Source organism: Jatropha curcas, chromosome 9, assembly GCF_041381405.1.
Source record: "Jatropha curcas cultivar XTBG-Jc1 chromosome 9, XTBG_Jcur_1.0, whole genome shotgun sequence".
In the NCBI taxonomy this organism is placed as follows: Eukaryota; Viridiplantae; Streptophyta; class Magnoliopsida; order Malpighiales; family Euphorbiaceae; genus Jatropha; species Jatropha curcas.
This window is the reverse complement of record NC_143159.1, coordinates 21,758,226-21,774,768: the sequence shown is the minus strand read 5'-3', so window position 1 is coordinate 21,774,768 and position 16,543 is coordinate 21,758,226. Positions and strand designations below refer to the sequence as shown.

Genomic DNA, 16,543 nt, shown 5'->3' with positions numbered 1-16,543 from the left:
TCATGGTTTATAGAAAAATCATACTATTTGATTTTCATTTTTATATAAAAGGAAATAAAAACACTTAAATATGTCCTTTTCTTCTAGCTCTCAATTTACGTTGGAATTCTATTTCTTGTCAACCAATTTACTTCACAAAATTTCTAAATCTTTCGCAAAATTGGTGGACCATTTTTCATGTACAGTCCATTAATGAAACAAAACAACTTAACATTCTAAACTATTGTTGATGTTGTTAAAGTAGCTATGGCGTTTAAGCGCTGCTCCGTTTATGGCATCCCAGCTCTTTTGTGCTGTTGCTTGTGCTTCTTCAATTCAATCACTTGCTTTCAAAATGAAACTGACAGACTTGCTTTAATATCTTTTAAACTTGCCATAAAACAAGATCCATTTCAAATCTTCAGTTCTTGGAATAATTCCCTACATTTCTGCCAATGGTATGGCGTTTCTTGTAGTCGGAGGCATCCTCACAGAGTAGCAGCCTTGAACTTGAGATCACAAGGCCTGGTAGGATCTCTATCGCCACATATAGGAAATCTTTCCTTTCTCAGGCTTATTGATTTAGAAAACAACAGCTTCCATGGTGAAATCCCACAACAGATTGGAAATCTACGCCGCGCTGAAGTTATTTACTTCAGCAACAATTCATTCCAAGGTAATATACCCACCAACTTATCCCATTGTTCAAAGCTCATGTATCTTAATCTCATTGACAACAAGCTGGTGGGTAATATACCTGTGGAGCTTGGCTCTTTACCAAAGCTTGAAGCTTTAGGCTTGGCCAAGAATTTCCTGACAGGAAGCATTCCTCCTTCCATTGGAAATCTCTCATCTCTTTGGCAAATCTCTCTGCGAAGAAATAGGTTGCACGGAAAGATTCCCGAGGAGATATCTCGTCTCTGTAATTTGATGATTTTGAATTTTGCAGAAAACAATCTAATTGGTCAGATTCCTTCTGGTCTCTTCAACGTCTCTAATCTTGAAATCTTTGAAGTGAATGATAATCAACTGAATGGCAGCATCCCTTCTGATATAGGCTTTACCCTTCCAAAGCTGAGTTCCCTAGCAGTTTCAGTCAACAGGTTTACTGGACTTGTACCAATTTCATTGTCAAATGCTTCTGCGCTTGAACAGATTTCTTTCGAATATAATGGTTTTTCTGGTTTAGTTCCCAAGGATTTTGGAAAGCTGCCATTTCTGCAATTTGTAAACTTTGCTTTGAATTACCTGGAAGGTGACTTAAGTTTCATTGATTCCCTAACTAATTGCTCTAGTTTAAATCTTGTTAATGTTCGAAAAAATTTTCTAAAAGGGACTGCGCCCATTTCCATAGCCAATCTCTCCAAAGAGTTATATTTTCTATCTGTGGCAGATAATCAGTTACATAATGTCATTCCCTTGGGTATTGAGAACCTCATCAATCTGAGGTTCTTTCTGTTCGGTGGTAATTACTTCTCTGGCCCTTTACTTATTGATTTTGGGAAATTTCAACTACTACAAATGTTGGATTTGGGTAGCAACAAATTTACAGGGACAATTCCATCATCAATTGGAAATTTATCTTTGTTGAGTCATGTCTTTTTGGGGTTCAACAATCTTCATGGAAGTATACCTCCAAGTCTTGGCAATTGTCCTAACTTGATTGAGTTGGAGCTAGTTCATAATAATCTCACGGGTTCTATACCCAAAGAGGTTATTGGCATTCCCTCCCTTTCAATTTCTCTCGATTTATCTGCTAATTCACTTTCAGGTTCTATTCCATCAGAAGTTGGTTTGCTCCAAAATCTTGTACGGTTGGATTTATCAGATAATAAATTATCTGGTATTATTCCAAACACTATTGGCAAGTGTTTAGGCTTAGAGCAACTTCATCTTGAAGGGAATTCATTCGGGGGAGAGATACCGGAGGTACTGGGTGCTTTACAAGGTTTAAAAGAGCTAGATATTTCACGCAACAATTTTTCAGGATCAATCTCAAATTCTTTAATGAAGCTTGATGGGCTCAAGTTCTTGAATTTATCTTTTAACCAACTCCAAGGAGAGGTTCCAAAACGTGGAATCTTTCTAAATGCAAGTGCAGTTTCACTACAAAGAAACAATGGTCTCTGTGGAGGTATTACTGAATTAAAGTTGCCTTTTTGTCCTCCCCCCAACTCCAAGAATAAAGTATCGTTTGTGGTGAAAGTAATAATCCCTTTGGTTGTGGGAGTATTTCTGGCTTTTTTGATATGTTTGTTAATTATTTGGTATTGCAAAAGAAATCCTCGAAAGATGACTCTTTCTATACCATCATTCCAATACCAATTTCTGAGAATATCATATGCAGAACTCTTCAAAGCAACAAATGGATTCTCGGTAGAAAATATAATTGGTGTTGGTAGCTATGGCTCTGTCTATAAAGGATTTCTTGAGCAGATAGGAATAGAAGTGGCCATCAAAGTGTTAAATCTGCAACGAAGAGGAGCTCCAAACAGTTTCCTGTCAGAATGCCAAGCTCTTAGAAATGTAAGGCATCGAAATCTTTTGAAGCTGCTGAGTGTCTGTTCTAGCATTGACTTCGAAGGTAATGATTTTAAAGCTTTGATATATAAATTCATGGCCAATGGGAGTTTGGAGAAATGGTTGCATGAAGAGAATGTAGAAGGAAGAGAAATAAGATATCTGAAATTAATAGATAGATTAAACATCGCCATTGATATTGCTACTGCAATAGAGTATCTTCATAATGGAAGCTCATCAACAATCATACATGGTGATCTAAAGCCAAGCAATGTTCTTTTGGATGAAGCAATGACTGCTTATATTGGAGATTTTGGGTTGGCTAAAATTATCTCCACAATATCTGATGAGGTTCAACCGTATCAAAGCAGCAGTTCGACAGCTATTAAAGGATCTATTGGTTATGTTGCTCCAGGTATACCTAGTATGGTTCAAAGAATGCAACAAAACTAATGCAAATTTAGTCGCATTTAATTTTTTTTTAAAAAAAAATATAAATCTTTTTTTTTTAAAAAAATTTTGTAGACTAATAGAAAAAGAGCTACTACTTCCGTTCCACAATGCTTGTTACATTTAAGAAAATAGATTGTTCCAAAATACCTATGATATTTGTGGTTTCAATAAGTGATAAAATTTTTTTCCATGTTTACCCTTATATATGACCAATAATTATTACTTCAAATTAATGGTTATCTTAAAGAATTAATATTAAATTAAGGGTAATATAGTCAATTTACTCAATAATTTTTTGTAACTTAGACAAATTCAATGGTTTCTTTAAAGGACGTGAAATTCCAAATGTGACAAATATTATGGAACTAGTAAAAAATTAATGAAATGACCAACTAGTTAGAAGGGATGTGACCTGCAAATTATGTGCCAAATTTGCTAATAAGTATTGTAATTCATTTTTTTGCTTTATCTAGATTGTTTATACTATATATATATATATATGCATCATGCTAGATGTTGTGTCTTATATTAATATACTATATCTATTTGCAGATTATGGAATGGGTGGCAGGATATCAATAAAGGGAGATGTATATAGTTTTGGGATTTTATTATTGGAAATGTTTACAGGAAAGAGACCAACCGATGATACTTTTCAAGATGATTTAAATCTTCGTATTTTTGTTGAGAGATCTTTGTCTTATAGAGCAATGGAGATTGTGGATCCAAGAATTCTATCTGAAGAGGGAAGAGAGAGTATTGAGGAAGGCATCATCATCTCTATACTAAAAATTGGAGTTGCATGTTCAATGGAACAACCAGGAGAAAGAATAGAAATGCAAAGTGCAATAAGTGAATTGCAAAAGATAAAGGGCAATTATCTTAAGAGAAAGCTAAAGCAAGAGCGAAGGAATGCCTACCAAATTGGAGGTCCAAGTACTTCTCACTATTAGTACTGAATTAACTTTACAAATAAAATATAGGTAATTTAAAATTGTGATGTGTACGTCAAAATAATATTTATTTCCTATCAAATGTGAAAGATATGAACTTCATTATAGTAAAAACTCAAATTATATTTGAATTGAATTTTCAAACGCAATGGTTGAAGATGTGTTGACATAATTTGAATTCGTAAGGAAAAATCATTTTACTACATTATTTCAATTATTTTTTATTAAGAGCAACAATTATGCAACAAAAGTTACTTCAAATCCCTATTGCAATTTCTAGTATTGAAGAAAAGCCGAATTCATAAATTCACTCTTGAACTTTGTAACTTGAACCCAGTGGCACTTTAAAGGCCTAATATACTATTTTGCTCTCAACCTTTCCATTTGCTGTAATTTCACTCTAGAACGAGTTTTGTTCCACGGGCACCCCAATTATGATCTTCAGTGACAACTGCACCCTAAAATAAAATTAAAGGTAGATTTTTAAATATAAAAATATAAACGCAGGACCCACCTAACTGCCTAGCATTACCTTAACCCAAGACCTAACTCTGCTCGATATAGGTCATTTTCTTTTCCTCTACTACACCCATCTCACTCTCTATATCTTTTTATCACTTCCGTTTCGTTCGATAGCAGTTTCTATCTCTGTCTTTGTGCATCTCAATCTCTTTTCTTCTGCTTGATTAATTTCTTCCTCTTTATATTTCTAGCTCCAGATGGTTTCTGCCTATTGTGGGTTTTGTAACTCTCTTAGGTGGGTAATTAATTTTGAAGTTCTAGGGTCTGTATCGTTGAATTGGTAAAGCACAACTCAGCTGTGAGGCCATGTTTATCACTGCTGATATAGATGAAGCCTTTGTTACTTTGACTTTTAACAACTCAGCTGTTATTGAAGGCTGGATTTATTTTTGTTGTTGTAACGATGATAGTGATGTTTAGGTTGCAATGATCCAAGTAAATAAAGACTTGAAGCAAGAAGAGTAAATATTATTCCACCAAGAATTATAATTATATTAAATATTTAAATAATCTTAAAAATCCAGTAAATATAGTCCAACAAATACAAATGTATCATTTCAATGACCATAAAAATAACTAAAATTGATAAATTCTTCTCCTAAATTACCACTAACACATGCTTATACACAACCAAACTTTTGATTTTGTTCTTAGAAATAAATAAGATTCTCGAAGCTTCTTAGTTCTTCTCATTTCAAAACCGCTTGAATTATTTGTCATACTTAAATAAGCAAATTCTAGAATGGAGCTACAAGGTCGGGAGAGACATGCGAGATAGAGAAGATGAATTTATTGCATATTTAGAGAGATAGAGATCGAGAGAGAAAAAAACAAGATGAAGGGGCAATGGAGCTAAGAGTTCCCATGGAGTTAGAGACGACGATGATAGAGAGAGAGAGGATGAATTCTTCATTCAAAATTCCACTTAGGATCACCCTTTCATCATCATCACACTCAACCCTAACTCACTAGTTTAAATCATCAATGGTTGGATTCTCAAGTCAAGGTTTAGGACCTAAACCCCATCCAGTAAACTTATAAAGGGTGGATTGCTTCAAGACCTAGATTTTTAACAAGTCTTATTAGAAAAACGTAAATTAGAATTTTAATGTTATTCAAAGGGAGAAAATGAGAAGAAGGAAAAAAAAAAGGAAGAAGAATCATCGAGCACAGAAGTTGAAGGGTTTTTGGCGCTTTGATATGCGACATTGTTTAAACATGAAATGTGTGAACGAATCCCACATTGGACAAGTATAGGGAAAAAAAAGGGAATAGGCTTATAATATTAAAGCCACAAGGAGGTGCTATATTGAAGCCCAAGTGCAATGCTATCGCAACTTGATCCAACACTCATGGGCCCAAAATTCTGACATAGTATTAGAGTGGTGAGGCCAAACCACCATAGATCCAAGACTCATTTAAGCATGCTAGGTTGAGCTAGGTTGAGCCGTAGCAAGCCAAACCTGTGAACTAAGATAGTTGAGTCAGATTTAGGTGGACCCATAAGCTAGTCAAGGAGCGCTAGGCCCGAAGGGCTAAGCCAAGAGGAGTCGAACTTGAGTTAGATGGGTCACCCCATGTGGTGCCAAGTGGCAATTGGGCCTTAACTAGGTCCAACCTAGTTGCACGAAAGTTTTGAGATAGGAATGAGGAAAGAATCCCACATTGGGCGAGTAGAGAAAAAAAAAAGAAGGGTCTTACAATGTTAAAGCCACTAAACAAAAATGGAAGCTATTGTGGTGGAGTTGAGCTATGTTGAAGCACGAGTGTGATGTTATCCTAACTTGATCCAACACTAATGGGCCCTAAAATTCCAACATATATCAATTTCTCTCATGTTGCTTTCCAATATATTATATTAGAACCTCTTTTACTATTGTGTTAGTATAAGTAGTTCAAAATGTTTGCAAATGACATTTTCCTATATTAATGATTATACATTTTGATTTAATTTTGGTGAGCTTAATGCCTTTGAATATGATAAATCTCATATTTGTATGATTTTAAATGTATAGATGATGGATCGAGCGATGAAATCTACGATTAGAAAAACTAACTGTTGAACCTGAGGGTTAGACCTAGAGACAGACTCAGAACTCTTGAGGCTTAAAGAGAGTCATAGAGACTAATGGGCTAAAATCATGACTAAATCACGAGAGTAGGTTATTTTATGATTTCAGCACGTTAAATTAAAGTTAAATAAAAGTTTATTTTAATAAAAATAAAATTGAAGAGCTCAATGTTGACAAAAAAAAAAAAAAAAAAAAAAATTCAAAGGTCTAAATATATATTTTGCCTATACATTGTATTATTGTTTCATTTGAAGTGTTGAATAGAATTTGTACATTCATGGTTAACCAACATGAATGTTTCACCGGCTAAACTATACAAATAATCATCTATCTTTATATTTAGTTTCATTAAAATTACATAACTTTAATTTTTTATTTTTTAGCAATATTCTGAAAATCGGATCGGACTAGCTAGATTGATCGGTTTAATTGGAAAGTGAACTATGATCTGGTTTGGATTGGATAATAAAAATGGGAGCTTCAAAAATCAATGTAAACCAATGAAAACCAAATAAAAGTCGGGTGAAAACTGGCGAACTGAACGGTAATTAGTACAGTTAGATTCAAAATCTGGGGTTTACTTCAAAATATGGGGCTTTTTAAAATCTAGGCCTTTTACACTATAAAAAAAAATGCTCTTTAGCGACCGACGAATCGTTCGCTAATTCTTTTTTTTTTTATCGCTAAAACAAATATACCGAACGAACGGCGACCACCGTAATCAGTCGCACAATTTCTTGTTGCTAAATTCACAGTGGCCAAATCTAAAGTCCATCGCTAATTAGCGACTGTTAGGCGGTTGATACGTTTGCCAACACAGTTGCTGAGTCACTTTCATTAAAGATAAAGTAGTCGCTATTCGGTCGCTAAATGACACGGTTGCTATTCCATCGCTAAGGTTGATCGCTAAATTTGTAGCTAATTTGTCGCTGTATATTATTTTAAATGTTTGACATTCCGTTGCATAGCCGTCGCTGAGTTGTCACTATTGTTGTCGCCAATCGGTCGCTATTTTTGTCTCCAATTGCTTTTCAAAGTATTGTTATCCGTCGTTATTCTATCGCTCAGTAGTCAATATTTTTTTTTTGGATTAAAAAAAAAACAAAATTTAAGTTTTTGACAACCAAAATTTTTCATCAGTAAAAAATGGCAATATATGTTGATTCAAGTAATTCACACAAGCAATTGCAGTAATGAAAAAAATACTAAATTATCAAATAAAATTATCATTAATGTGCGAAGAAAATTGTACAAATTCTACTGTAATATATACAAAATAAACATGACAATAAAAAAAAAAAAGTCTGAGGGGGGGTTTGATTTGCAAGATCTGTAATAGGACTCTAAGAAGCGAGCATAGTGGAAGAAGCCGGGGGATTAGAGTGATCTGTCGGTGCAGAAGGAGCTAGCGGTGCAATAGGTCAGTCTCGAGCATACATATCCATGAGGAGCTGCTGCTGCAATATAAGTTGTGCTATTTATTGCTGCTGCGCCTTAAGTTGAGCCTGTAAATCTTGGATCTCCTCAGTACGTGCCTCAGGCTCAACTGGTGTGGCTCTACTCGTCGATACCCTATGCATGCGGGTATAAAAAACATTAGCCTGCGAACCAATACCGTACACTTTTCTCTTCTACTCATCTCCTGCAGCCTCGAGATAAAGCTACAACTCATCAATCGTAGGCTGCTCACCAGTCTGAGCCTGAGATGCAGTAACTTGCGCTTTTCTAGTAGTATAGTTATCCTTATAAATATAGTATAAAGTAGCATAAGAATAATGCAAAAATATTCAAATTCAGATGAAAAAAAGTACTCAATTGTGCTTACTCTAACAAGCTCGGCACGCCTCTCAATCAATGTGACCATATCATAGTCCTTTGTATATGTAAATGTAAAGACCTCCATGGAGGTAGGCTGACGGTTCAACTTCTTCGCCTGTAAATGAAGCTACATAAAATTCTCTAAGTGGATTTTTCTTACCAATTTCTCAGTAATCTCAGCTGTTGAAATGGAACCATCGATGTGTTGAGATGGACCAGCTCCCTCACCACTCATCTCATTGAGACTATTACGAGACATAATCTCGCATTTCCTCACATACTCAAGATTGGACCAAGCCTGTTGCCAACTAGCCTAAACCTTTTCCGAAACACACCTCTGCTTCTTTCCGGTACTCCGCATCTTGTACAAGAAGTCCGAGTAACGCTCCACTAACTGCGTCTCCCAAGCTTTCTTAAACATGGCCTCTGCCACATCTGACTCCTATGTGAACTCCTTATTCAATAAATAAAAATAGAAACATTTTCATGTGAGATTTCATAATCATTAAGTTTAATTAATTTTTGAAGCACAAACATTTACCAGAAATTCTTACCATTAGAACTGTCTCACCTCTACTGGTAAACCTCCCAACACCAGCCATCTTTCTCCAAATGAAGCTTGAAGATCCTCGTAATGGTACATCCACATTAGATCAGCAGCCATTTTGTCCTGTTTAGTTATCAGAAGCTACTTTTTTTTATTTTATTATGATGACAAAGTTGTATTATGAGCCATAAAAATTTGGATGGGAACCTAGATCATTTAGAAATGCAATATAAGTATATAGTACGGACACATACAATAGTTTTCATAAGCATCTAATGAAATTTTGCAACATCTCCCCCCAGTTCTCCAAGTCCACAAAGTGAAACATCTCCATTTCACTGTGAACACGGAGAACATAAAAATGAGAGATACTACTGAAATGAACCAAAAGATGCTTAAGTAACTATTATATGTGTCCGTACATTTTGCACTTAAAAGACATTTCTAAACTATCCAACTTGGACAATTTAATGTCATATCTTCCATCCGAATTAAGAAAGACATCAAATGTGCAACTAAGGTACTTGTATTTATGTTAATTAGGTTGATTATAGTTCATTAGGATATTTTCAAGGAAAAAATTCGACAGTATTTCCCCTTAAAAACTAATAAATCAAAATTTCCAAAAAAAAAAAAAAATTCTATAAATCAATATCCACATTAATGTCCACTAATAGGCCTCGAATCATTACATTCCATTCCATCCACATAATTGTTAACATATATACAAATAAAATGAAACACTTCTATAAATCAACATCCACATCAATGGCCACTACTAGGCCTCCAATCAACACAAATCATTGATAAATCCATAAAATACAATAAATTGCAATCAAATGCATAATAAAAAAATTTGCGAACTTGGGTTTCAATCATTAGTTGCAATTAACCATTAAGTTTTATGCTTTTAATTTATATGCATATTTAAATTTATGCTTTTAAACAATGTTTAAGTTTTATGTTTTCCTAATTAAGAAGCTAAGTTTTATGTTTTTTATGATTATGCAAATTTTTTTTTTAACTTTCCTATTTAAAAGCTACATTATAATAAAAATATAGCTCATGATAAAATCCTTTTTGTTACTTTCCTAATTAATTTTATGTGATCATCGAGTTTTTTGAGTATTTATACTTTAGATTTGCTTTATTAAGTTTATGGCTTAGTTTTATTCTTTCCCAATTAAGAATACTTGCTTTTATTCTTTAGATTTGCCTTATTAATTTTACGCTTTTCTAATTTATTTTTTTATTACTTTCCTAATTAAAACATTTGGTATAAAACTTAAGCTACTGTATAAAGGAAGAAAGAGAAAGAAAATGGAGTATCGGAATTGCACTTTTTAAACAAATGTTGTGAGATGCTTGAATCTGTAAATTTTAAACGGATCTTTTTAGCTAAGTAGAATATTAATGAACCAAAATTAAGAAACTAACCTAACTAATTAACAAACTCATAAAAAATCAACTAGTAGCTAATTAACAAACCCTTTAACAAACTAACCTAGCTAATTGACAAACACATTAACAAACTAACCTATAGCTAATTAACAAACACATTTTTATTAATAAACACATTAACAAACTAACCTAGCTAATTAACAAACACATTAACAAATTAACCTATAACTAATTAACAAATAAATTTTTATTAATAAATGCATTAACAAACTGACCAACACCTTAATAAACAATTTTACAAACACATTAACAAACACATTGACACATTAGCTAATTAACAAACTAAAATTAAATAGAAACTAATTAACATTTGCAATAATAATAAGAAACTAAAAAAAGAATAATTAAGTAAAAAATAACAAACTAATCAACAAACTAAGTAACATTTGCAATAATGATTATAAGTTGAAATCAACTAACTAATTAACCAAAAATAACAAACTAATCAACAAACTAAAATTAACAAACTAATAACTAAAAACAAACAAAAAAAAAAAAACTAACAAACAATCTACAGATTACCATCTCAGTGTAAATAAACAAAAGAAAAAACCAAAAAATAAACAAAAATCAACAAACAAATCAAACAAATGACCAAAATAACCATAACAAATAATAACAAACAAAAAGTAATTGACAAAACAAGAAATTTTCACCGGACAACTCCACCAGTGCTGGAGTGAGACAGGGAGAGAGGCAACAGAGGGCAGAGGCGACAGAGAGAGAGAGAGAGAGGTGTGAGACTGAAATTTCAGTCTTGTGTGAGAGAGGAAGGCGACTCAATCGCCCTAAAACTTTGGCGACCGACCATACCAGTTGCTAAAAATAATAGAATTTTGATTATCACAGCTGTCGCAAAGTGGTCGCTAATCTGTCCGCTTCTTATTCCTGCCAAATAAGTGGCACCAAATATAACGACAAAATATGAGGCGGTAGCTACTCCGTCGCTTCCTTCGTCGCTAAGTTCTCACTGTTCTGTAGCAATGGTTGGTGCCAATTTTTTACACGAGAAATAGCGACAGATGTCACCTTGGTCGCGATATCGGTCACTAACTCTGTCGCTAGTTGTTGCTGATGCAATCGGTAAAATTGCAAAGGTTACGCGATACATTTCTCTCGTAGGTGGCTCTAGATCCATCGCTAATTAGCGACATATTACCATCGGCCGCTTAAATCGGTAGCTAAAAAGCATTTTTTTGTAGTGTTAAAATTCTGGATTACTGATTTTTTAACTTTTTCGCCTCTTTATTTCTAAGCTCAAAATCTTCTTTTGTTAATCAAAACAATTAAATTGCTTAATTTTAAAGGAAAATATGAAAAATAATATTCTATTTTATGCTAGTAATTAATTTTTTGTTTTAGTATTAAATTTAGTCATATTTTATTTTTTTTTAATCTCATTTATTAATTTTTTTTATTCTTTTTGTAAAAGCCAAATCTGAGCCTTTTTTTGTTAGTATCAAATTTATTTTTTTATAACCTATATTTTCAATTGTATTTAACAAATATATTTAAAAATATTATATATAAAAATCTGATTGAATCATATTGAATGCAATTGAACCATGTGGTTTAGTGAATCTCTACCTTCACTAGTTTATGGACCAGTTCGGTTTTCAAAATAATATTTTTTTAATCATTCAACTTTAATTTTTTTTTATTTCAACAGAAGGTCACCTACTGGAATTTATCAATCGAAATGGTACATGACACTAAAAACTGCATATTTCACTAAAAGAAGAGTCATGATTATGAAGGTGATGGGAGCGGGTATAAAGCGGAAACAACCCTCATCGAAACCATATGAGGCAAACTAAAAACATTATCGAACAAATCAATAAACTGACCTCTTGAAGCGCAGAATCGCTCACCGGTCTTCTTTCCAGAGATCTTGGTGTCACCCACGATCTTCTGCAGTAATCCCTAACTATCTCTCTTTTGGAACTCTCTGAGTGGCAGAGAATAGAATAACGTGCGTATCTCTATTCTTAGGGTTTTCCAATCTTATATTAAAAAAAAACTTCTCTTCGATAGGAAGATATTTTTTTAATATAAAATAAATTAAATAAAAAATTATTTAATTAAAATAATTATCAATTATTTTAAAACTAAATAATTTATCTATTATTTAATACACCCTTAACTTTCCAAATAATTAGGGTACTACAGGGACCGCAGGAATAAAATAAATCAGGCTACTAATTGTAATAAGAACCTATGTAGACCAACATATTCTTATTATAATTAATCATGAATTATTCTACTAAAAACTCATGACTGAACTCCTTATTTATTTTACAATTCCACAACATAATAAAATAATGTTCCCCACGTTAAGATTACAGATGCTGTCATTTAAATAACTTATTGACAATTTATTTAAATCACAATATAACTTTAAGATTGTCGCTCAACTTATTTCATGTGTCGGATTCAATATCTACCTGCAGGGTTTACACTATGAAACCTTATAAGTTTACTTAAAGTGCATCATCAATCTCTAAACCGAGACATGGATTCTATCATTAATTAATATTTCACAAACACAAAAAATCTTTGCCCAATTCACCGAGAATATTATTCCAATAATGAAACTCACCCTTTAATGAATCAAAGCACAAGACAATCAATGTTTGCTCATATTAAAATAAATCAAGATTAAGAACAATAAACATTATTTCTAATGTCCTAGAGAATATGTTTAACAGTCAGTATTAAACATCCATTCTCTACTTGTTCCAATTAAATACATACAAAATGTACTAATCACAATTATTGTTCATATGCTAATAACATTTATTTAATGCAAATTTCCAATTAAATAAAAAGAAATAATCGTCAATAGAAAATCATTCATAGCTATACTATTACATATGCATGGTTAATAGTATATCTCTATCAATCTCCCACTTAGACTCATAACCATGCATCAATAACTTTAACTCCCATTCCTTCTACATGACTGTCAAAAGTCTTTGCTGGTAAGCTTTTTGTAAAAGGATCTGCCAGGTTGTTTTCCGATGCAATCTTTGTCACTACCACATCTCCCCTTTGAAACATGTCTCGTATCAAATGATACTTCCTCTCAATGTGTTTTGCTCTTTTATGGCTCCGTGGCTCCTTCGAGTTTGCAACTGCCCCACTATTATCACAATAAAGTGTAATAGGCAATTTCACTGAAGAAACTACGCCTAGATCCATAAGGAAGTTCCTAAGCCATACAGCTTCCTTTGCAGCTTCAGAAGCTGCCACATATTCAGCTTCCATGGTGGAGTCAGCAACACAAGTTTGCTTAATACTCCTCCAACTTATGGCTCCACCTCCCAAGACAAAAACATTACCAGAGGTTGACTTCCGAGAGTCCTTATCAGTCTGAAAATCTGAATCTGTATACCCAATGGGTACAAGATCGTCAGATTGATAAACTAACATATAATCCCTAGTCCTTTTCAAGTACTTGATTATATGCTTGACTGCAGTCCAGTGTTCTCGCCCAGGATTAGATTGAAATCTGCTAGCCATGCCAACAGCAAAACAGATATCAGGTCTGGTACACAACATTGCATACATAAGGCTTCCAACTGCAGAAGCATATGGAACTGCCTTCATGTTCTCTATCTCCTCAGGTGTCTTAGGACATTGGTCCTTAGATAGAGTGATTCCATGTCTGAAGGGAAGAAAACCCTTCTTGGAATCCTGCATGCTGAAACGAGCAAGAATGGTATCAATATAAAGTGCTTGAGATAAACCAATCATCCTTTTCTTGCGATCTCGCATAAGCTTAATCCCAAGAATATGAGCAGCCTCTCCCAAATCCTTCATATCAAAACGTTAGGATAGCCAATCTTTGACAGAATTCAACATACCTACACAATTCCCTATAAGCAGAATATCATCCACATATAGTACCAGAAAAACAACCTTACTACCATTCCATTTCTTATACACACAAGACTCATCATGACACTGATCAAAGCCAAAACTTTTAATCGCTGGTCAAAACAAGTATTCCATGACCTAGATGCTTGTTTAAGCCCATAAATGGACCTATTCAATTTGCAAAGCAAATTTTCTTGTCCATTGTTTATGAAACCTTCTGGTTGCTTCATATAGATGCATTCATTAAGACTTCCATTTAGGAAAGCTGTCTTGACATCCATTTGCCAAATCTCATAATCATAATGAGCTGCAATGGATAGAAGAGTTCTAATAGACTTTAGCATGGCTACCGGCGAAAAAGTTTCCTCATAATCGATCCCTTCTTTCTGAGTAAACCCTTTCGCAACAAGCCTTGCCTTATAAGTTTGCACTTTACCGTCTATACCCCTCTTTTTCTTATACATCCATTTGCATCCGATGGGTTTAACCCCTTCAGGTGGTTCTACAAGTTCCCAGACTTGATTAGAGTACATGGACTCCATCTCAGATTTCATAGCTACAAGCCACTTATCAGCATCTTTATCTTGTAGTGCTTCATCGTAACAGACAGGTTCAATATTCACTTCTTCAGGGATTCTATCAAAAGCTTCTCCCAAAAGTGTATATTGAACCGGTGGTTGTCTAATTCTCCCACTACGACGAAGTACTACAGGTTCTGCAATCACACCTTCATCTTGCTGTGGCTGTAAAGCCGGCAAGTCCATGACTGGTGGGACTACATCTTGATCATGTTCTGGAACTTCAATATGTCTGTCATCACCAGGAGGCAATGAAATGTTAGAAGCCCCAACATGGTACTCCTGTATATTTGGATCAACAGCTGCCACTTCAGTTTCTACATAACTCCCACTACTTTCAGGTGGTAGTGAAATGTTAGGTACTGAATATTCAGGCTGATGTTGATTTACTGGTCGACTAACATTTCTTCCACTACGACTAGGCAATGGAATGTCAGCTCCAACCATTGATGGTTTAGGTTGTTGTTCTAATGGAAAGGTTCTAGTTGGCATATTTTCTCCTCTCAATTCATACAAGGCTAATTGACTTTTGGGAATATGGTTTTTAATATAGTCTTCCTCAAGATAATGTGCATTGGTGCTAACAATGACCGTTTTATCTTGAGAACTATAAAATAAACCACCTTTCATTCCTCTAGGATATCCAATAAAGAAGCATAAGTCTGTTTTTGATTCCAACTTATCTGCTTTCCCTTTCAGCACATGGGCTGGACAACCCCACATCCGAACATGTCTTAGACTTGGCTTTCGCCCAGTCCACAGTTCTGTAGGAGTTTTAGGTACTGACTTAGATGGAACCAAATTCAGAATATATGCTGCTGTTTCTATGGCATACCCCCAAAACGAAATGGGCAAATCTGAATAACTCATCATTGATCTAACCATTTCCACAAGCGTCCTATTTCTTCTTTCTGCTACACCATTCTGTTGTGGCATACCAGGTGCAGACAACTGTGAAGTAATTCCTTATTCTGATAAATAAGTAATGAATTCCCTAGAGAGGTATTCGCCACCACGGTCAGACCGTAACGACTTGATATATTTTCCATGTCGTTTCTTCGTTTCTGCCTTGAACTCTTTGAATTTCTCAAAGCATTCAGACTTACGGCGCAACAGGTAAATGTATCCATATCTCGAGTAATCATCTGTGAAAGTCACAAAATACTCAAAACCACCCCTAGCTTGGACACTCATTGGACCACACAAATCAAAATGAATTAATTCAAGTACATCATTAGTTCTATTACCCTTTATAGGAAAAGGCCTCTTAGTCATTTTACCTTCTAAACAAGATTCACAGGTTGGTAGTGCCTCCACTTTCAATGAACTCAATGGTCCATCCTTGACCAACCTAGAAATCCTATCTAAATTAATATGACCAAGCCTTAAGTGCCACAAATAGGTATGACTAAATTCAATAGGATGTTTTCTTTTCAATGGAACAATGACATCAAAGTTATTAACTTCAGAATTAGGAATTTGCAGTTCAGGTGAAACTTTGAGAATAAAAAGATCATCAATCATTGAGCCAGAACATATCATTTGTTTTCTAAATTTAATAACGACAGAATCATCAGAAAATTCATTAAAACAAACCGAATATCCATTCTTGCTCAAACTAGAAACTGAAATTAAATTCCTTCTAATTGAAGGTACATATAAAACATCCTTCAAAAACAATGTTCTATTATTCTCAAAATTCAAAGAAACATTTCCTATAGCTAGAACTGCAACTTCTGTGCCATCTCCTAGAAAAATGCT

General features: G+C 34.1%; 1 protein-coding gene and 1 long non-coding RNA gene across 2 annotated transcripts in view; both read left to right on the top strand.

Annotated features, from left to right (window-relative positions):
* Window positions 1-16,543, top strand: part of LOC149493793 (uncharacterized) — an 86,496-nt gene that overhangs the window by 21,392 nt on the left and 48,561 nt on the right. The window lies entirely within an intron of this gene.
* On the top strand, window positions 177-4,064 carry LOC149493794 (receptor kinase-like protein Xa21). Its single transcript, XM_089725663.1, has 2 exons — window positions 177-2,914; window positions 3,505-4,064. The coding sequence occupies exons 1-2, from the start codon at window positions 247-249 to the stop codon at window positions 3,903-3,905; spliced, it is 3,069 nt and encodes a 1,022-aa protein (XP_089581789.1). The 5' UTR covers window positions 177-246; the 3' UTR covers window positions 3,906-4,064.

Coding starts and splice junctions, on each gene's coding strand:
- LOC149493794 (XM_089725663.1), top strand. CDS start 247: ATGGCGTTTAAGCGCTGCTCCGTTTATGGCATCCCAGCTCTTTTGTGC. Junction 2,915..3,504: donor TATTGGTTATGTTGCTCCAG/GTATACCTAGTA, acceptor ATCTATTTGCAG/ATTATGGAATGGGTGGCAGG.